The 22336-nt window shown below is 40.6% G+C and overlaps 1 protein-coding gene across 9 annotated transcripts in view; it reads right to left on the reverse strand.

The window, feature by feature from the left end:
• CFAP20DC (CFAP20 domain containing) overlaps positions 1-22336 on the reverse strand; it is a 238260-nt gene that overhangs the window by 2758 nt on the left and 213166 nt on the right. For 3 of the 9 annotated variants that reach the window (XR_006199909.1, XM_042929841.1, XM_042929840.1), the window contains one exon: positions 9850-9944. Coding sequence is in view for 5 of the 9 variants with exons in the window: in XM_042929841.1 (XP_042785775.1) it covers positions 9850-9944 (95 nt within the window). In the remaining 4 variants the exon portion in view is untranslated. Of the gene's footprint in view, positions 1-5243; positions 5688-9849; positions 9945-15296; positions 15320-22336 lie in introns of those variants that run through there. The other 6 variants (XM_042929845.1, XM_042929844.1, XR_006199910.1 and 3 more) reach the window with 6 other exon arrangements.

The raw sequence follows: 22336 nt of genomic DNA on the forward strand, positions 1-22336 counted from the left end.
GGAAGAATTTTCCACACTGTAGAGCTGACCGGGAAGTGGAATGTGGATCCTGGAGAGGGTGAAGCAGGGACCGAGGCGGCCATTTGCGTGAGATTTTATTGTGCACAGGGTGGGACCAGATCCAATGATCCCTGTGGTGCCTTTGATGAGTTTCTGGGACTCTTTGCTATAGTGGCTTATGTCCTTGAAGTATGACAGCACTGTGCTAATGGCCACGTTAATGGTGGTAGCTGACCTGAGCGCCCTGCATGGTTTCTAATTAAGAACAGGAAATCAGAGAAGGCAGGCTGCTTTTCCTTTACTTTCTATTGTTACCTTAAGAGTGGTCCCCAGGGTCCTGCCTCCACCTTCTTTCTCCATCTAAGTAGGAGAGATTGGGAATGCTTTTCAAGTTTCTCATGGAAGACGACCCCCTTTAGGTCACTTCTGCACATCAAAAGGAGGATGTGCATGTCCTTTACCTTCAGATATTCAATCCATCATCCCTTTCTTGTTTGGGCTACTTCAGAGAACAGAACCAATGAGTAACTAATGTGTGCCTGCTATGTGATGACATCTATTCAGTCTGTACCATGTCAAGGTGTGGATGGGACATTCACACATGAAACAAAAGTAGCTACTGAAGATTAGTGATGGGGTAACTGGAAGTTGCAACTGCAGAGTGGCCAAGAGCACCAGGGGCCTTAGGATTGGCAGATGGGACGGATGGGAGATTTGCTGTTGACTGCCCAAATTGACTTTAGGGCACTCACAGGCTACTTTGCCTCACTGGATCCTCGTTCCCTCATTTATCAAATGGGAATAACAAGGCCTATTTCATAGGATTTTGTGGAAGGCTAAACTGGACACTAGATAATATGCATAGCCCAGCGCACATAGTAGTTGTTCAATAAATGATCATTATTATTACTGTTAAGGATAATGACAATATTGAAATAAATCATGAAGTATAGGCTGTACATTTTTTTAGTCAGTCAGAACAGGAACAACTGATAAAGGTTAAAGTCCTAAGAAAAGGCTTCATAGAGAGGGGCAGTATGACATTTGGATAATGGAGTCAGACAGACCTGGATCCAAATCCCATTTCTACCACTTCACAGCTGTGGGACACTCGGAAAATTCAGCACTTTGAGCCTTAGCTTTCCCCTACATAAGGACAGTAATCCTGCCTGGGACAGTACCTAGGGGAACTAAGTAAGATACCCAGTTGCACTCCGCACACATAGTGAATACTCAATAAATGTTGTTACAACTGTCATCATGAAAAATGTAAGATACATGAGTTGGACACAAGAGGGGTATGCTCGCTTACATCTTATTTCCTACCCCCAAACTGCACCTGTTTGATTTTTTACTACCAAAAGAAAAAAAAAATAGTGGATTTGAACAAAACACAAAGCCCCCAACTAGTTTTACAAAGTACATTATAATAAATTCATCTTCAGATAAAAAGAGTTCTTACACCAAAAATCATGTATTTTTCAAAAAGTAAAACTAATTTTTCCATCCGGTGTAATGTTAAAACCACCTATCACTGAGGTAAATGATCATGAGTCAACATATCTCAGGGGTCTGCTGTCTGATGCTTTGTTTAGATTCCATCCACACACTGAGGGAAATTCTGACCTCCGGCACGTCATCTAATTGCTTAGCACACTCTGGGCTGGTACTTTCCAAAAAGATAAAATTTTAAGCTGGCGCTATTAAGTTAGAAAACTCAATACATTTTACGACCAGTCAGGAATCTTTCAAAGATGAAAATAACAGTTGTAATGGGCCATGGGTCTTTATCACCAACTGCAAAGGGACCGAGGTGGATCTAATTCATTAGTAGGGGTTTTGCTACATAATGCATCCAGACTGAAGCAATAACGGCTATATAAATGCATTCGTTCCAATACATATCACTGTAGAGCTGGAACCTCATGCATCATGACCACGGGACTAAAGCGGGTTTTTGTGGTTTTTAGTACTAAAGCTTCAAATGGATGAATTTTAAAACTGTACCAACAATGACACTCGTGCAAAAATTGGGTGACATTATGTATAATTTTACATTGAAGTAAGTGCTTTAAACTTGCATAAAGGGTTTTGTTTTCATTATAACTTAATTTTCAAAGCCTCCAATTTACATCATTTTGAGCCATTGTAATCCCTACGTAATGGAATTATAATATCATTAAGCAATTACCACTATGATGTCAAGCAATGGGAAGTGTTTTGAAAGGTAATTATTGTGCATGGATATGGGGTAATTTTCAATTATATTCTTGGATGGTGCAGGGTTTGTTTTTCCCCCCGAATGCTAAATTGCTCTATTTAAAGACTGGCTACAGAAACTGTAAAAGGACAAATTAACAAATAAAACCATTCTCTGCTACCAGACTAAGAGCATCTGGACAGGGGTCCAAATTACATTTTTACTCTTCACCACATAATAAAGTCATTTCCAGTGAAGTAAAATTGCCTTTCAGATAATAATCTATTTACAAACTTCCAGCTTCATCCACTTTGAAATTGGTTAACAGCAATAACAGAAGAAAAACCAACGGAGCCAGACCAAATGCAGCAGTATTAGCTGCCCTCCCCTCTGTTAGATCAGCTCAGGCAAACAATTCCTCCAATTCACCTTTTGAAAGTCTATTAACATAAATGCTTAATTATCTACATTTATTGCATTTTAACCACAGATAATAGAAAACCTATATGCACAGGCTAAGTCTTCAAGCTTGAAAACCAATGATGTGACATCAGTTTATGAGATTTAAAATCTCTGAATCAAGACACTGCACCTGATTTTCGATTTTCTGACGTTGCCATCCAGAATTTAAAAAAAAAAAAAAATGCATTTTCTCTCTTATAGATCTTGAGAACTGATTGACTGTATTTTTATGTGCATACCAATACACTATTGTTTAAACAATTCAATGGGGAGGGATCTCCATTCCAAACAGTCAGGCTTAGGATCAACGAAGATGACATTTTAGATAAGATCCTGCAGAGCACCAGGTACTTAGAAACTCTTCCACCAATGCCTCTCACAGTAGGGCTAAATTAACTTGTACTGAGAAAGTCGACAGTGAACTGCTGAATTTTGGTTTTCGGCAAAAATATGTCCTCAGATGGGAGAAAGATAAATGACTGACAATGGGATAAAAAGGACGAAAAGGGACTTTCTTAGAAAACTATATTGTTTCTTGGAAGGCAACTAACATGCTATGATTACAGTTCAGGTTTCATTGGGGAAATAAGTAGGTCAAGCCCTTTTGCAGAAACCAGTACCTACATTTTACATGGAAAATGCCTTTTGAAGCAACATGTTGGAGGGTTTGGTTGATTAACTGGGAATTACTGCAGTTTCGTTATTTACAGGTAGTCTCTACTTGTGAATGTGCAGTGACTCAATTGTGCTTGTATATCAAATCATGGAGTTAAACTTACACAGTGATACATCTTAAACTTACACAACGTTACATGTTAATTTTATCTCAATAAAGCTGGGAAAAAAACCTACAAAACCATTGTGCTGCTTGGAAATGTGCGGCTTACAACTCTGAATGCATTTTACTACACCCCCAGGGGGTCCCTAGCCAGACTATTGAGCTTTGAAGCCTACAGAGCTCACAGTGTCTCAATGGCCCGATTTCAGGCAAGGCAGCAACACTGCAGCTGGGGGAAAATGTATCCCAGTTCCAGCAAGGGAAGCTGAAGTCCTGGACCAGGACCCCATCTGGGATGCATCTGGGGAATAAGTAGGTAGGGATGGTTCTGGAATAATAGAGAGAGCTTCAGACACCAGCAATGTGTCTAGTATTCTACTATAGGGCTCACTTCTAGGACTCCAAAAAGAAGGCATATCTTTGTGCTAGTGAGGGTGTTGATCACCATTCTCCCACCCCCTCCCCCCAACCTCCTCTGTGCAGAAAAGACACCCCTGGGATCCTGATAGCTGCATAAGAGAAAATATCTCCCATCCCCAAGGTTAACCTGAGAACAAAAGGCAACTAACTGCTTGCTTAACAGGGGAAGGGGTGGGGACTCTGGACTCAAGAATATCATAAATACTAATGAATTCATTATACAAGCTGAGCATTGAGGTGGGGATGCTATGGGTCTAAGGAGAGTACTGAAGAGAATACTATTTTATCCAGAAAGCTTCAAGAAAGAGAACTTCCTACAGGTAAAAAATTGCAGTGGACATTTCAGTCGTATGGTTCTAACTGACCTAAAGGGAATTCTGCAGTCCTACAGCAGCATGGGGGTTCAGGGTGCAAATCGCCTGGTCAGACAGGCTTGGGTCAGAGTCCAACTCCACACTCAGTGGGTTTGTGACCTAGGCAGCGACCTTAATTCCACCTGAACAGGGTGAGACATAACAGAGCCCCACACCTGGGAATGTAGGGAGAAGTCATCGTGAGGTAACACAGGAAAACTCGACACTGGCAGGCACATTATTACTTTTACATTACCAATACTGCTTTTTGGGGGAAAGTCTCCTATGCACCTTAAATAAATCCTGAAGATACAAGGAAGATCCAAAGAGTAGACCAAATCATCCTTCTGTTTCCCATGATTCATACATTCACAACTCATCAAATATTTATGTAGCATTTACTGTGTCCTAGGTGCCAAGCCAAGCCCTTGGGGATACCAATGGTTGTTCCATGAAGCATAATGTCTGTATGATCACTAATAAAACAGATTTTAGAAGACTGCTTTTAGACTTGGAGTATTAGGTGAATGTCAAATAATTGTGCTGCAGGAAATAAGATTCTGGAAAGACTCCCTTGTTGGACCCAGAGCAGACGGCCAGATTCCCCTCTCTCTGGTTAGCTTCAGGGAACCATGAGGGTTTTCTAAATTCTTGACTAGTGATTTGGATATTATACCTATAAAATGAGCATCTGTTGCCTATTTATGTCTCATGGGGGATTAACCTGTGTTCATAAAGGAATATCCTATGTGGCCTTGCCATAAAAAAGGCACAAGAATGTTATTTTTATGAGACTCCGGCAACTCGAAAAGCACTTTTGAATGTCTTTCTTACTCAAAATCTATGTAAACGGCAGAAGAGGTTTTGCAAGCCTGACGAGAGAGGTCATTACTATTCTGTTTTGGAGCTGGTAAGCATGAATAATTTAAGGGTCATATCTGTAAAGGAACAAATGTCAAAAACAAATTGACAACTATTCTTCGAGCAAAGTCTGCTTTATTTTCCAAAGGTCAGTTTGGTAGTTCTCTTGAGTAAGTTCTGAAATCGTAACTTCCCATTTTTACATTTTACACGCACTCCAGGAAAACACATTTTTGGTTAAGTGTTAAGGGCTCGAGTGCCATGGTAATTGACATTCAGCAAGTGTGCCTCGGCCCGGGAGGAAGTATGGAGAGCTGCCCATCTCTCCCTCCAGTCGACTGGTGCGGAATGCGATGCTGTTCCTGCCTGCTGGCTGGCTCTGCTGGGAGACGGGCTGTGTACTTTAAGGTGGCATTTATGCACTTGAGGTGTTCTATCTGAGCAGAAACTGCGGGTGTGACACAAACTTGTACCGAATAAAGGAGAGTCTCGGAGGCCAAATATAAGGCATGCGTGGAAATCAGTGCAGGGAGACCTCACCTGAAACGGAGTCAGGAAGCCCAGAAGGGGGGGTGCTCATCATAAGCTTTCTGTGGCAGCTGACACCGCATGCCTGGGCATAAAGAAGTTCACTTTACTGCCCCAGCAGAAGGAAGAAAGATTTTCTCCTTGACGAGCAAGAGTCTAGCCAAAGAGAAACCATTGCTACCCTGAACCCTTGCTTTAGACTTTTAGACTTGCAAAGACTTTCCTTCAAAGCAGCCTCTCCCAACTCCCTCCTTTTTCTCTACCAAGTATGGTTCCTCTCCTTTGTTCTCCAGGCTTGGCTATGCTTCGCCATAGCTTGTGTGTCCTGAATTGCCATGCCTCTGCTATTTCTAAATAAACTCATTTTGCTGGTAAAACACTTGCTCTTTTGTTTTTAAGGTTAAAACACGCACTTACTTTTGTGTGGCAACGTTTCCTAGGGCCATGTGTTAGTCAGGCCATCGTTCTCTGCTGTTCATCTACAGTTATGCCTCTAGCTCTCTAGCTCTACAGATACATCTCAGCTTCTCCACTTGTGATGGAGCTGTGGGGGGTCAGCACATCACTTCCTGGCTCTAAACCCCAGTGTCCTTGTGTAAAAGATGGGCAATGACAGTAGCTACACCTCAGTAGGCTATTATGTGAATTAAAAGGCACTGGCAGGTGTGGGTCACAGGAAGGTGAAATAAATATTAGCTGTTATGACTTTCATACTAGACATCTGAAGATGGAAGATCGCCCTTCCCTGTAAGCCAGCCCCCAAAACCACCTTCACAGGTTCTGCAGAAAGGCATGGATGTGGAAGAAGCCTGGGTCCTAATCCTAGCTGGGGCTCTGAGTGGGCACTCGAACTTCCACAAGGTCAAACAGAGGTCGGTGGACTGCATCAGTGTTTTTAGCTGATTCATTGGAGCCCCAGGGCAGGGTTCTGGGTTCCTAACTGCCCCCTTTAGCCAGACCAATTCTGGTTTCATCTCTTTTATATGTTGGCATTTCATATGGAATTCATTTGAAAGAAAAGTTCTCACTGCCTCACAATAAAGTTTAAGAGCCACTGCATAAGGTGACCGTTTTTAGTTGCTCAAATGCATGGGTGTAGGTTCAATACTCCCACTGTTGAATTGTTAGAAATATACCTAAGATACTAAAAAATTGGAATGGGGGAAAACTGAAAGTAAGATTTCAATGGATGACTCATGTTTTCCCCCCAAGGTTGGTATAAAAAATGATGAGTTGAAGAACATTTCTCTCTTTTCTCCCCTTTCTCCCTTCCTGTCTTCCTACTAACAAACATAAACAGAGTATCTAATAATCAACAGAAAATGTGTAGGGTACTTAGGATCCAGGAGTAAGCAAACTGACAAAGTCTCTGCTTTTAAAAACTCACAGGCTACGTAGCAAAAAAGACATTAAACAAGTAAACAAACCACGAATTACAAACTGTGAGAAGGGCACGAAGTAAATATAACAAGGTGCAGGGAGACTGACCTACTTAGATAAGATTGTCTAGAAGGGCCTTTAAGAAGGTGGGTGACAAGCCAACACCCAGGCCTGCCAGCTCAACAATCGGGTGATCTTGTCTCTCAGTCAGCCCCTTAGTCCCTTAGATCTGGTCTCACAGCAACCTTGCCCCTGAGCCTCTACTCCCACTGGGAAAATGTGGCCACTTGTCATTTTTGACAAGCGTGGATGGGAGGGGTAGGCAGGTTCAGGGCTGAAACAGGGAACCAGAGGTCTGCTTTTTTTTTTTTTTTTTTTTCTTTTCTTCCCCTTTAAAGAACTTAGCTGGGGCACCTGGGTTATCAGCCCGTTAAGCGTCCAACTCTGATTTTGGCTCGGGTCATGAACTCAGAGTTTGTGAGTTCAAGCCCTGCATCAGGCTCTGCTCTGACAGTGCGGAGCCTGCTTGGGATTCTCTCTCTCTCTGCCCCTACCTTGTTAGTGCTGTCTTTCTCTCTAAAAATAAATAAATAAATTTTTAAAAAATTAAAAAAAAAAAAAAGAACTTAGCTACTTAGCCCTTGAGATGTTTTGTTTTTTCCTGTAAATGAGGAACTGTGAATAGAAAATTTCAATTCCTGATTTTATGTATATTATTTTTGAAGTAGGTAATCTAGGTACTTGGTTCAAAATTAAAAAAAAAAATTATAAAAACAGTGGTTGGGCTCTGGGGCTGGGCTGTTTGGACTCCAACCCCAGCTCTGCCAATGACTCATTGTGTGACCCTGGAACAAGGTATTCAAGAACTCTGTACCTCAGTTCTCTCAGCTGTAAAAGAGCAACACTTACACACGCACAAAAACAGTGCCTTCCTCACAGCCTTGCTGTGACAGCTAGATGTTACAACTTAGCACAGCATCTGGCAGATGGCCCTAAATTAATGCCATTATGCAACAGAAGCCCAGGAAGAAGCCTGGACTGCCCACAGCCATGTCTCACTTTTCCTTCCGATGTTACCAACTGGATACTCGAAACCCTTATTTTTCTCTGACTCTTTCTAAGAACGCTATCTTGGCATATTGATATGTTGTCTAAAACTAAGCCAATAACATGTAAAGATTAACCAAATAGGAAACACTAATTTTTGATGCTATTAATTAGCTACAAACCATTCAGGCATATCAGAAAAGGGGAAAGGGACAGCTGATAAAAACCTAGGCTGCCAGGCAGGAGGGGGGCCAGATCTGGTTAACATTGGCTGGAACATTTCTATAACCCTCTGAATTTAATTTGTTAATTTGCCCTCGATGGAAGTTCTCTTTACCTTCAACATGACTGAGCTCCTGTCTGTCAAAACGTCACTTTGCAATGGTGACTTTAAGACCTCCTTTCAGCTACTTATCACTAATATATATCTTGGGTGCCTTTGCTCAAGGACCATGCTCTCTGTTCCTGTGGTTTATTTAGGACACTTAACATAACATATTATTTGTTCTCTCATGGCAAGGTCTCCTTCTGACAGCTGAGATTCTGTTTTTCTGCCATAAGTAATTATAAATGTACATCTCTAAAAAGATTCCCAATTTGGGGGGCATAATTTATTTCAGACAGTAAATCATGGAGACATCTCCATCCCTTGGGCAGCCAAAATGTACACTTCAGATGTATGAGCTCTCACTCTGAATTCTCCATACCTGAAGAAAAATGGGATGCTCCCCTTTCTCCCTGGGGCAGTTAGGGGGAAAAATGTGGCACCTTTGTTGGAGCAGTTTATATTGGCTTCAGTTTCTTTATTATTATTATTATTATTATTATTATTATTATTATTATTTTTAACCTCAGATGTAGCGTTCCATCTTCAAAATTCAACTCTGAAAACCATCTCAGGGAGCCCCACTCTGAGGTTATTTGCCACTGCAGCTATGCACGTTAGACTCTCCCTACCCCTTCCATCTCAAGCCCTCTGTTCCCACCAAAGATTCTTTTCCCTTCCTCCTCTATGCACTCCTGACAATCATGTTCCCTGCTCACAACCAAAAACTAATGATTCATTTCTAGGACTCTGGCCAACAAAGGGAACCCAAGGCAAATCTTCACTCCTGCTTCCTTCCCATTCTTCCATTGCTACTTGTTATAACTCTGTGCCAGCCTTATCTTTAAAGACAAGTAGCCCTGTATTAGTGAAAACATGTATCTAGTGATGTGGGAGTATCAGATCTGCTTTATAATAATATGAACAGCTAATATTTGGTAGGTGCTATTCTAAATGCTTCGTGTACAGTATGCCTTAGTGAATCTTCATGAAAAGCTTTCAGGTGGACATTATTATCAGTCTAATTTTACAAATGTGTTAACCAAGGGGTGCCTGGGTGGCTCAGTCGGTTGAGTGTCTGACTTTGGCTCAGATTGTGAACTCGCAGTTTGTGGGTTCGAGCCCTGCATTGGGCTCTCTGCTGTCAGGGCAGAGCCCACTTCAGATCCTCTGTCTCCTTCTCTCTGCCCTTCCCCTGCTTGCTCTCTCAAAAAATAAATAATTAAATTTAAAAAACAAACAAACAAATGCAGTAACCAAAAGTCATACATGTCACACAGCAGAAATTGGTAGAGCTGGAACCCAGATGAAGGTCAATTTGATACCAAAGGACTTATCATTCTATAAAATGAAAGCACAGGCTACCTCATTTTGGGGGTGCAAGCCTAAATGGTTAGCATTTAATAAAAACAGCGGCATCTCAAAGTGACTGATTTTCTCTATTTGTAGTTAACTATTTTAATTTTTTTATGTATAGCATTTTTCATATTCCTACCTTGAACACTAAAGCTTCCAGAAGAATCCAGATGCTGTTCTGTTGGCTGCTGACTAGGAGGAACAATCGGTGGGCTCAACATATTTAACCAGTCCCTAAAAAGAAAAGAAGAAAGTAAATAAACAACAGGTCTACAATTTCACATATAAGTTTCATCTTTCCCCTGGAGTTTTAATTTCCTGGGGCTTCCACAAAGAAACATTTTTTTCCTTCTTTCATATTTCAGAAGGACAAAATGTCTAGAAGTTAATATTCAGTTCTGTAATCGAGTAATATAATGTCAACCACTGAACTAACTAGTTGTTCCACATATACATCAACTAACGACAACTACTCCTCTTGAAAGATTATCATTGTGGCTCTCACACGGTACACAATCCCTCTCATATAAGAAAGTTATTTCAGTGACTCAGAAGAAATGCGGCAAAGATAAAGCTCCTTATGACCCTAAGAAAGCCTGGCAAAGTCACATGTCACTCCATGACAACACTCCAAAACAGAAGGAGGTCTTGGAGCGGTCAGAAACCAGCCACAATGGTGGGGTCTGCAGGCATTCACTAAGTGCCTTAGAGCGGCAGAGGGCAAAAGCAGGAACAGTGAGGGGAGCTGGGTCCCTGAGTGACCCGTTCCTTCAGTTCTCCCACTAAGAATGGGGGCAAAAACCACTCCGGAAAGCCCCTCCTACATTCCATCTTTCTGCCTCCAACTGCCAACCTCATTTCCCAACATTCTTTACTCCCCTTCCTCCTTCTTTCTTTCCCAGTCCTCCAGGTCCCCCTAGGAGGTAGCTGCATGCATGTGATGCACGTGGGTGACCGCCAGAGGGTGCAAGTCAGTGTGTGTTCTACTTCAAGCCTCTCTCCTCTCTAAACTCGACACAGCTTCTTCAGGGGAAGGGAGCAAGAAGGCAATGTGAAGGATGTTCCAACGTGAGCTCTACTGCTTGCACTGATTTTATTTACCTTATTGTTCACCTTGCATCTGGATGTTTTACCTTATTCTTCTCAAGAGGAGCATGTTCTCATGACTAAACAATGTCTTTCTAAATTTCTGTATTGCCTACTGTCTTTATCTACAATGGGAGACAGTCCCAACAGTAACTAAGAGCACTGGCTCTCCAGGCCAATCTCAGCTCCATGTTTCCTTGAGAACATGGCCAAGCCACTTAACATCATAAGCCTCTTTTCTAAAGAGGAGTAATAATAGTACCTTGGAGTTTTATGTTAGGATTAAATGAAAAAAAAAAAGGATGAAAAAATTTTGGCATGGGTATAGAATCACATTCAATAAATTTCAGCTATGACCACCATTGTCTTCATTATTGATGAAAATCATAGCACGGCTTTACCTACAATGAGAAACCATGGTAGGAGGAATTGGATTTTGTTGGAATTAAACCCAAGGTGGTAGAATGGTTACAAGTCTCTACAGGAGAAGTTTTCCATGAAAGCCCTTCACTCTTCTAGTAAAAAAAGTATCTCAATGTAAAAATTACCCAATTCCTATTTGTAATATTGTAAGACACTTCTCACCTTAGCTATCACTAGATTATGGCTAGTGAAATAAGGTGAACACAGTGTATAATTGAATTTCATAATAACACATTAAGGACATCAGAAAGGATTTGTCATAGACTTCCAAGCTAATGGGGCATTTTCTGATAAGCACCTTTTATTTAGTCCATTTCATTACAGTAGACCAAAAACTCCTACATTATGGAAAATTACAAGGTCATATACAAATTACCAGCTCCAGTGACTTCATTACTCAGAGTGTTGGAGAGCAAGGATGAACAACAACAAACAATAATGTTATCATGCGATGACATCCCCAGTGACAAATCAGAAGACATTCTGCACTGGCAACAGTAGCTCCTACTCATGGACCATGGACATGGGGAAAATGTAGATGAGGGCTGTGTGACTATTATAAAAGGCAAGACATTCACTTCTTAGGCAAGTTATTTGATTAGTATTTTTCCTTCTCAGAAGTAGCTATGAAAAGTACAGAGTTCTTTCTTGTGTGATTTTTTTGATTGTTTTAAAATAATTTCAGATTTACAGCTTTTCTGTAAGAAATACAAAGACTACTTCTTTGCAAGAAGAGTGTAAAGAACTCCAATATATCCTTCCTCCAGATTCCCCCATTTAAACACTTTATCAATTTTCTATCTATCTATCTATCTATCTATCTATCTATCTATCTATCTATTTCTCTACCTAAACAGGGTCTGGCAAACTATGGCCCATGGGCAAAGTCTGGCTTACTGCCTGTTTTCGTACAAGGCTATACAAAATAAGAATGGCCTTTACATTTTTAAGTGGTTGGAAAATTAAAACAGTATTGTTTCATGACATGATCATTATATAAAACTCAATGTCAGTGTCTATAAATAAAATTTTATTGGAATAAAGCCATGTTTGCTTTTTATGTATTGTCTATGGCTGCTTTTGTGGTACAATGACAGAGGTTAAGTATTTGTTATTTGGCCCTCTACAGAAAAAGTCTGATGATCCCTGGTCTATAACTATAGGCTCATTTCTCCAACACTAACACAACACCACAGATTCATTCTCATCTCTCCTCTTGCCATAGTTGTAACTCTTTTTGATGGTGAGGTACATGGCTCCCATTATCCTCAATAAATTTACTTATTTTCTAAACTATAGGACATACCAAAAGTAGTTTCAGAATTGCTAGGCAAACAAAACAAAACAAAACAAAACCCCAAACCTACTCTCTAGAGTTCTCTATTTAGGTTTCTTTTTATCCCTTAGTCAAAATACTATGTTCTAAATTTACTTGGGTTAGATCTTTTCCCCCTCCTTTTCAGCGTGGTTGTATTATTTGTTTTAAATATAGCTAGACTCATCCACTTGTGTTTGTACTACATTTTAGGCATTTTTTTCTCCATTAACTGGTTTTTATTATTTTTGTTGTTGTTGAGTATGTAAAATGTTAACAGTTCAAAGTCAAAATATGCAGAAAGTCATATTCAGGTAAGAGTTACATTTCCCCCATGCCTCCTAGACTGTTTCCACCCCCTCATCACTTCTATGCCATCCTCACTCACCCCTGTATAAGAAATCCATTTCATTAGTTCTGGTATCTGCTTTCTATGTATCTTTTTGCAAAAAAATAAGCAGCTACACGTCTAATGCAGAAGGTAGCATATTATAATGACTCTTGAACTTTGATTTTTTCAACTTAAAATATAACCTGGAAATCACTGATCCCAGCTCACAGAAAGCACCTCATTCTTTTTCACAGCTGTGTGGTACTCCATGCATGACTATACCATCATGTATTTCATCACACTCTCCTATGTTTGGGCATGTTTTCAATATTTTGCAATTATTTCAATTAATGCTGCAGTGAATAACCCTGAGCTATCTATTTTTGTATACTTTGAGATATATCTTCAAGGTAAATTCCTAGAAGTAGAATTCCTGGGACAAAAGGTAAACGCATACTTGGTTTTGTTAGATATTGGCAAAAGCCCTCCACAAGAGCTGTACCACCTGTGTTCCCACCAGCAATGCAGGACAGTGCTAGTTTCTCTACAGCCATGTCACAACAGTATGTTGTCAAGTTTTTAATGCTTTCCAGTCTGAGAGATAAAAACTGATATATTAAAGTAGTTCTGATTTGTATTTGTTCTCAATATGAGCATTAGGAGTGGAGTTGACTGTCTTCATTTGCATAAGGCCATGTATGTAACATATAAATATATGCATATATGCATTTTATATCAATAATTTAGGTCTGTTCATTCTTTGCCCCTTTTTCTATCAAGTAAGCCCTCACTTTGTCATGTGTCTTTGGTTACCCTGGTTTTTTATTTTTTTTTGCCATGCAAAAATTAAAAAAAAATCTTTCTGTAATCAAATATATTAATCTTTTCTTTTATTGCCTCTGTATTTTGAGTTATAGTATATGGTGTGAGTTTATTCTGGCATAAAGTGTATCTAGTTTTATATATATATTTTTTAATTTTTTTTTAATGTTTATTTATTTTTGAGACAGAGACAGAGCATGAACAGGGGAGGGTCAGAGAGAGAGGGAGACACAGAATCTGAAACAGGCTCCAGGCTCTGAGCGGTCAGCGCAGAGCCCGACGCGGGGCTCAAACTCACGGACCGCGAGATCATGACCTGAGCCAAAGTCAGACGCTTAACCGACTGAGCCACCCAGGCGCCCCTAGTTTTATCTTTTAAAAAGGACTGCAGAATTTTCTTGACAAGTGATGTTATTTTAACTTAAGATTTAGAAGATTTTATACAATTAAGAAATTTTGATCAGAGCAATACACTTGTTTGGCTTTTTACTAAGTATGCACTTACAAAGTATATTTTCAAAAAAAAAGAAAGAGTTCTATGTTAACTATAAAATCAGGACTTTTCTTGTGGGACTTTTGAGAACTTTTAACACACTGAATCTCCCCAGAGGAGGACAGAGTATATATACAGCACTGCCTACGTGCGTGCACCTGGAACATCTCTTCAGATCATGAGTCCATCGACCACACCTTGAGAAACGCCGCTTCAGGTTCTACCATTTTCCCCATCCAGGTGCCATTGTTTTTGTTTGTTTTGTTTTATTTTCCTTTGTATATATTTAACAATTTCATTTTCTCAAGAGCATTTTTGGGTGGTTTTTTTTTTTTTAAATTTTTTTTTTAATGTTTATTTATTTTTGAGACAGAGAGAGACAGAGCATGAATGGGGGAGGGTCAGAGAGAGGGAGACACAGAATCTGAAACGGGCTCCAGGCTCTGAGCTGTCAGCGCAGAGCCCAACGCGGGGCTCGAACCCACGGACCGAGAGATCATGACCTGAGCTGAAGTCGGCCGCTTAACCGACTGAGCCACCCAGGCACCCCTGGGTGGCTTGTTAATAAGCACAAGTACGTAGTCTAGCATCTGTATCTTATATGTTTATATTTTCATATGGAATATTTAATGCTAATCAACTTGACCCTTTATCAGCTTCTTTAAGCATGCCTTCCCCACAGGAAGCAGCAAACATCTGAGGAAGCGGGAGTTTGGCTGAGGCACACTCACAGAGTGCCTGCCCGGCTGGGGCAGGAGATCTGAAGGGGCTCCCTGGCCAGCTCTCACCCCAGCCCAGCTACTGCGCTCTCGAGTTGGCTCTTGCTCTTTGTTCCGCCACTTTCATACTCGCCTTGTCTTTTGCACTTGATACTCTTGTTGCTTTTCTGAGCTCTGATTATAACCCTTTTCTCCCAAGGACGGACTCTTGTTTTATGAAAGCCTCTAACTCCTTTGGTGGATGGATACCCTTTCCAGTCAGGGCTGCCCTCTGAACATGCTCGGGTGCTGCTGCGTCCTCTCCCCTCCTCTCCTGGGTTCAGGCAGCCCCCTCCCTCACAACCCAGCCTCTCTTCCTGAAACTGGAGAGGAAGGACTTCCAGGCATGCTGAGCACTGTCACCGGAAGATGTTGTTTTACCTAAGAGTCAAGACAATGGATTCACATTAAATACCACATATAAAAATATAGTGCAGATGGAGAATAAATACCATCTCGTGAATTTTCACAATGGCCAGATTTACCTAATATTAAAATCTTGGCCAAAAAAGAATACTACACTGTTTTCCTCCCACTTGCATGCCAGATTTCTTCGAAGCACTGAACATTAAATGAATCAGATATTCTTACAACTGAGGATGCTGTCCTCAGTTAAGACAGACTATGGTTTCAGTGCCTTCATTTAAAAAGATTTTGTGGGGGGACGCCTGGGTGGCTCAGTCGGTTAAGCGTCTGACTTCGGCTCAGATCATGATCTTATGGCTCATGATTTCGAGCCCTGAGCCCTGTGTGGGCTCTGTGAGGACAGCTTAGAGCCTGAATCCTGCTTTGTATTCTGTGTCTCCCTCTCTCTCTGTTTCTCCCTCACTTGCACTCTGGCTCTCTGTCTCTCTCTCTCTCTCAAAAAAAAAAAACAACAAGAACAATTTTACATACATTTATTTCATTAATGTGTTTCCTATAAATACATTATATGTGTACATATATATATATATATATATATATATATATACTTATATACAAATACATTATATGAAGCCAACAATTTAGCTTAATCATCTCTCTACATATTTGGTAACCATTTACTGAACTCCTGTGTGTCAGATCCTGGGGAATCAGAGAGCTCATAGTCTGACAGATGAAGCATTTTCACCAGCAGAAAATGAACTACAACATGAGCTGTTCACAAAGGTTGCTGTGGGGCTGATCAGATCACCTGCTTGTTCCCTTCAAAGACGTCTCTTGTAATGAAACTTCTACAGTCTTGTATACACTGAAGTATTTATTGGGGGGAGGGGGTAATTACTTGAGAAATCTAAAAAAGATCTAAGAGATCCAGACACATTTTTCATCTAGCTTTTATTTACACCCTGAGCTACCTGCTGTCATAAAGCCCCGGGTCAGAGGAGCCAGTCAGTGAAATATTTATATGGGAGATCTTATAGCAGGAAGTTAGCAATTTGCAGCAACTTCTATCCAATACCTAATGATATTTATCATGTGGTGCCAGGTCATTTCTTATTCATTGAGGGAAATGTGGGTTTTAACAATCTTGTTATGGCCAGGGAGTAGACTGGGGACAAGCCTGGGAAATATCTTTCTCTGGGGAAATTCACAAATTTGTTTTAAAAGCCAGTGAATACTGTTTTCCCAGAAAAACATACATAAATACCAAATTTTACTTCCAATTTTAGGAGGTCATAGATCATCCAAAGCCCAGTCATGGACTTCTGGACTCCCAAGTTAGGTACCTCTATACCTTGCAATATCGTGGGGGTGGTGGTGTTTCTTGTGGTGTAATTTCCAAGGTTGGCAAAGTTTTTCTGTGAAGGGCCAGACAGAAAATACATTGGGCTTTACAAGCCAAGAGGTCTCTGTTGCAACTACTCAACTCTCCTGCTGTAGTGTGAAAGTACACATAAACAGTAAGTAAATGAATGGGCATGGCTACATTTCAGTAAAACCTTACTTAGAAAATATCATGCCATGAGCATCATCTGGCCTGCCGGCTGTAGCTGAATGACCTCCGTGTTAGAGCAAGGAGCCGTGAGGTGAAACATTCTCAAGGCTCTAATGAAAATTCCTGTCGATTTTCCTACTACATGTGTTTGTAATCCGACTTTCTCACCAACTCTACTTCTACTACCAACGCCCATTGATGACTGTGCCTTATGCTCTCTGCAGCAAAGGCTTTTAATGGACCCCTCACTGCCATTCATTCTGGCTTCCCTTCTCTGTTGTCTACACTGGAGCCAAAATTCCTATCTGATTATGTCAATGTCTGGTTTAAAACCCCTCAGCATCACTGGGAGGATATTGTACTTGAGGGAAAAACCCGAATCTTTATGCTGGCCTTTGAGGCTTTGCATAAACGAGTCTCTATGTATTTTTTTCTAACCACATCTTGCATTATTCTCCCTCTCACACACTTAGTTCTAGCCATGCTGGTCTTCCCTCAATTTCTGGAATACGCCATGTTCCCTACTATCATGGGACCTTTGGCCAGGCTGTGCCCCCTTGTCTAGAGCACGCTCTCCTCCCCTGTTTTTACCTTTCCTTGGCCTGGTAAAGTCATACCCAAACTTGTGATTTTAGCTGAAGCATCACTCTCTCAGGAAGTCTTGTCCAACACACCCTCTCCAATCTAGCTGAGTTGCTTTGTTACTCCTTCTGATAGAGCCACTGTGATCTTCTCATTAAGAGCTCTTATCTCAGCTCATAATTACATTCTCATTTGTTTGATCATTTGATATATGTATTTTCCCCCAATTGCTTCTTACCAAGCAGGGTGCCTGGCACAGGGTAGGCACTTCCTCCATATTTATCAAGGGCATGACTATTGAAAGAGTCTCTTTGGCAGTTCAGAATACTGAGTGCCACTCATTGTTGAAAGTTTCCCTAACAATCGTTAATACTGTTGCAACACTCTCCATATTTTCACTCCATTTTGTTCCTTCTCCACCTGCCAGGAGCATGCTACTGGTTCTTCATCATGTGCTTGGCACACACAATTTGGGGCAAATCTGGAGACACACATCTTGTCTCTTTATAGCCATGACAGAAAAATTTAATTTTCTGCCTTAGAAAATAGAATGTTGGTTCAGATACATGTTTACTAGGATAAAAAAAAACAACAACTAAGAAAATATGTTTCTTTCTTTCTTCCTTTTCTTTCTTTCTTTCTTTTTTTTTTTTTTGAAAGCTAAATAGCTTTTATCCATAGGATTTCTCTCCCACTTGAAGTAAGAAGATCAAATTATAAGTTGGGAACTCTTTCGTATATCTTTTAAGATGAACTGGAATAAGAATTAAGATGCTATTGTGTAATTCTGGTTCGTTTTCCACAAGAATATTCTAACCTCAGTGTTGGATTCTTAGTGTTTGAAGGTTGCCTTCTATAACATTCCCACAAAGCGATGATCTAATCTATACCTGGGTATCAGTAACTGTGTATGTACTTTAAAAAGACCATATTTCCTTTTCAAAAACTTTGACTGTTAAATGTTTTTTCTCATGTTGAGGCAAAATCTGTTTTCATCACCACCTATTTTTCCTTTCTTTCCCCTTGGCACTTTCAAGGAACAGTTGTAATCTCTCTTTAAGGCACAGTAGAAGAGAGCTAAGGGACTGTCCAGAACTCCTTCCCCTGCTCTCTGGAACAGCAGCCTGTAACCACATGGCCTCCTGGGAGTTATCATGTGAGCCTGCAACCTCAGTTGACTGGCCCATTATGTGGACACCTGACTTAAACTGGGCCAACTGTGTTTCCCTAGAACTTTTGAAACTGGATCTGAAAAGGAGAGACAGTCTCAAGTAAAGATGTATGCCAAAAGAAGCAGAACTCAGATGTCATTGGTCACCATATTTCCTATCACACAGAGGAAGCTAGTCTCAAAAGAGAATGAGGAAGCTTAAAGTCTGGATTCTGGAATGAAACAGTGTTGGTACCATTGAATGAATATGGAACCTGGGGAGAAGAAACCAGTTTGGGCAATCCAGGATTTTGGTTTAGCACATGAGGAATCTGAGGTCTTGGTAGTTTCTCCAAGGGAAGATGTGCTGGAAATACTTAGGGATCCATTACTAGCCCTAACCTTGGATCTTGAATATGTTGGCATATCTCTAGTACCCACTGCACCATCTTAGTCAATGTTTCTAGAATCTCTCTTTTGTTCTTCCCCCACTCAATCCGGATTCCCACTAATCCAATCCAGAGTGAGTTTCTAAAAATTTGCTCTTAGGGAAAAATTCAAAATCACCACATTGGCCTAAAGCTTTACATAGTCTGGTCCTATCTCTACAGAGTATTTTTGTGCCTTCCCCTCACTCTCACCATCATGCTACCTCCAGGCTTCAGAGGGAGAGCCACATCCTTAACCTCTTTTCTCATAATTGCCTAGTGCTATAGAGTGAAGGTCTGTATCCCTCCAAAATTCTTATGTTGAAAACTAATCCCCACTGTGATGGTATCTGCAGGTGAGGCTTTGGGAAGTGCTTAGGTTGTGAGGGTGGAGCCCCTCATTAATGAGATTAGAGCCCTTTTAGAAGTGATCCTAGAGAGAGCCTTTGCCCCTTCTGCCATGGGAGGACACAGTGAGAATACCACTGTTTCTGAACCAAAAAACAAGCTGTGACCACATTATAAGCTCCATCAGGTCAGGCAATCATGTCTGTTTTCTTCACCTTGGGCCTGATGCATAATAGATGCCCAACAAATGTTTGTTGAATGATTATATTGAAATTAAAAAAACATGTTTGTTGAATGAAAACTTGTAGGAAGGACGGTCAGGGCTATAAGAGAAGGACCTCCAGGTGTGAGTGGGGAATGGATGAGTTCTTGAGAAAGACCTGATAGGGAGGTTAGAATGTGCTCTGAGAGTGGCAGGAACAACAGCACAGGCCAGGAAAGGCAGCTGGTTCAGAACAATATGGGAATTATTTTTCCCAGATCTTTCTTCTCCTCCCATCCTGAAAGTGCTCAGAAGATGTTTACATTATGGTGGGATTTGGAATAGGACTACGTTTCTTCCATAGCAAAAGCTGGGAAACACGTTGCATAAAGAAGGACTGTGTTTTCACCTCACATCAACCTATGTTTATTTGGAGACATGCAACAAACAGTCACACAAAGGGGAAATCATACTCTTTCTTCTTCTGGCCTCTGCAAAATCATCTTTCCTGCCCATGCTTGTGTCAGAAAATCCATAAAATGGGGAGAACCCAGCTCCCTCCAAGTGCTCAACACTCCAACAAATCACAAAAATCATTAATTCTTCTTCCTCTATTAAATATACTTTATAAGTTCTCTGTAGAATTGAATCTTTCCTGTTTGGCAGTATTTCCCCTCAGGCTAAAAAAATACTAATGATACAGCATCTTGGGACCATTTTACAGACACTGACTCATTAGATATGGCAGATAATTCAACTCTAGAGGCACAAATCCAGGCATCAGCCATCAAATTCAACTACAGTATGTGAACAGTGATAGTGATAGCCCATCTCCTTGAGACAACATGGAGAAAGGCTGAGCCCTTCTTTGCCTTCTTTATACTGTTACCAGCATAGTTGCTTTATGATTTCACATTGAATAGAGGTTTATTGAACCTCTGGACTGTCTCAGACTTTATGCCGGGTACTGAGGAGTAAGACATGATTCTGCCCTTGAGGAATTCAGTCCTGTGGAGACGGATTGTTAGACCAACATTTAGGAGAAGGTTTCAGGTAGGGGTTTCGGAAAAAGTGATGAAAGGGTTGTTCCTGAAGGATTAGGAGGAGGCAGCAAGACAGGGAAAAGATGGAAGGATATTCTAGAAAAAGCAGCATGTTCTATATCAGAAAGGTGTGGAGAGCTGGGAGCACCCTTACTAGTGTGAAATGATGGGCACTGGGCATACATATGTATGCACTAGATGATGGGACTGTAGTCAATTGCTGAAGAAGGCAGGGGTCTTAGGTGACAAACCGAAGTGGCAAAAGTTCTAAAGTTTCAGGAAACTCAGTGTGAGCTGGTAGGAGTGCAAACTGGTGAAAAATCTGGTAATATCAGTCAAAGTTACCTTTGGACCAAATAATTTCACTGCTGGGCATTTATTGTAAACACATACTTGCCCAAGCTCACAAAAAATATGTGCATGAGGATGTTTATCACAGCACTGTTTACAGTAACAAAAAGTTAGAAACTATCTAAATGTCCATTAGCAGAGAACTGGCTGAATAGATTATGGTACATTAAAACAATGAAATAACATCCGGCAGTTAATGAAGAATGTGTTCACCTGTATGTGCAAATTCAGAAAGATGTCCAAAATCTATTCAGTAAAAATCTAAAAAGCAAGTTATAGAGTCTTATCTCAGGTATGTTGAAAAAACATACAAATAAAACATGCAATTTCCTTGTAATAGGCACTGAAAGTTTCTGAAGGGTGCACAAGAAACTGTTAAGCATCAGCATACCTGGGAGTAGAAATGTGGGTTTGGGGGTGGGTGGAGTAAGACCTGTTTCTCACTTTCTATCTTTCTGCTCTGATTGAATTTTCTTCTACTTTCCTTTTTAAAGGCAGATTCTCTTTCTTCAGGAGCTATTAATTTGATGACATCTGTAAGAAAACTTTTCTGAAACACAGCTTCAAAGTATCTTTTAAAAAGCATTTCAAGTGATGAGTGCTAGGAGAGAAACAGGAGTCTAGGTTGGTCCCTCAACCAATAGGGGAGGAGAGAGGAAAACAGTGCGTTCCTCATGCCAACATGCACATCTGAGCTGATCCTAGCAGCCTTTCCCATTGGAAATATCAACTTCAATGATGAAAGCAGAACATTTTGGGTCTTTATAAATGTTGGTAATGTTCCTGGAAATTGTCAAGTTTTCATTTGCATAAACAACAGCTGCTTTATTTAATGCTATAGATATGACTAAAAAAAATAGGTGGTGGCTTTTTATTATTACTTTTTTTAACACATCATCCATGATCCTGATTATTAAAACAAAATTGTTCTTGGGCTGAGATCTGAACTGTCATGTCTGACAACTCAATGAGATAACCTGATAAAGAGTGGTTACAATCAGAAAGCTGGAGGATGCTGTGCAATAGGCCAGACTAAAAGCTCAGAGGGAACACACAGACTTTTTCATTTTAGAAGATGTATTCATGGAAATATGGAAAAAGAAGCTTAATATAATGTTTTAATCTGCTTTTCAAAGGATCCCTCCCTCCCTTCCTTTTTCCTCCCCCCTCCCTCCCTCCCTCCCTCCCTCCCTCCCTTCCTCCCTCCCTCCCTCCTTCCCTTCCTTCCTTCTTTCTTTTAGTTGCTGTAAGATTAAAGGTCTCAGTGTCATGGAAAACCAAGCTGACTCACTTATCCTTTACCTTTCACTGGAGGGGAATCATTTTGGGGTGAAAATTCTCAAGGAAGTCAGTTTATCTCCTCAAAACAGAAA

This window comes from Panthera leo, chromosome A2 (genome assembly GCF_018350215.1).
Source record: "Panthera leo isolate Ple1 chromosome A2, P.leo_Ple1_pat1.1, whole genome shotgun sequence".
NCBI lineage: Eukaryota > Metazoa > Chordata > Mammalia > Carnivora > Felidae > Panthera > Panthera leo.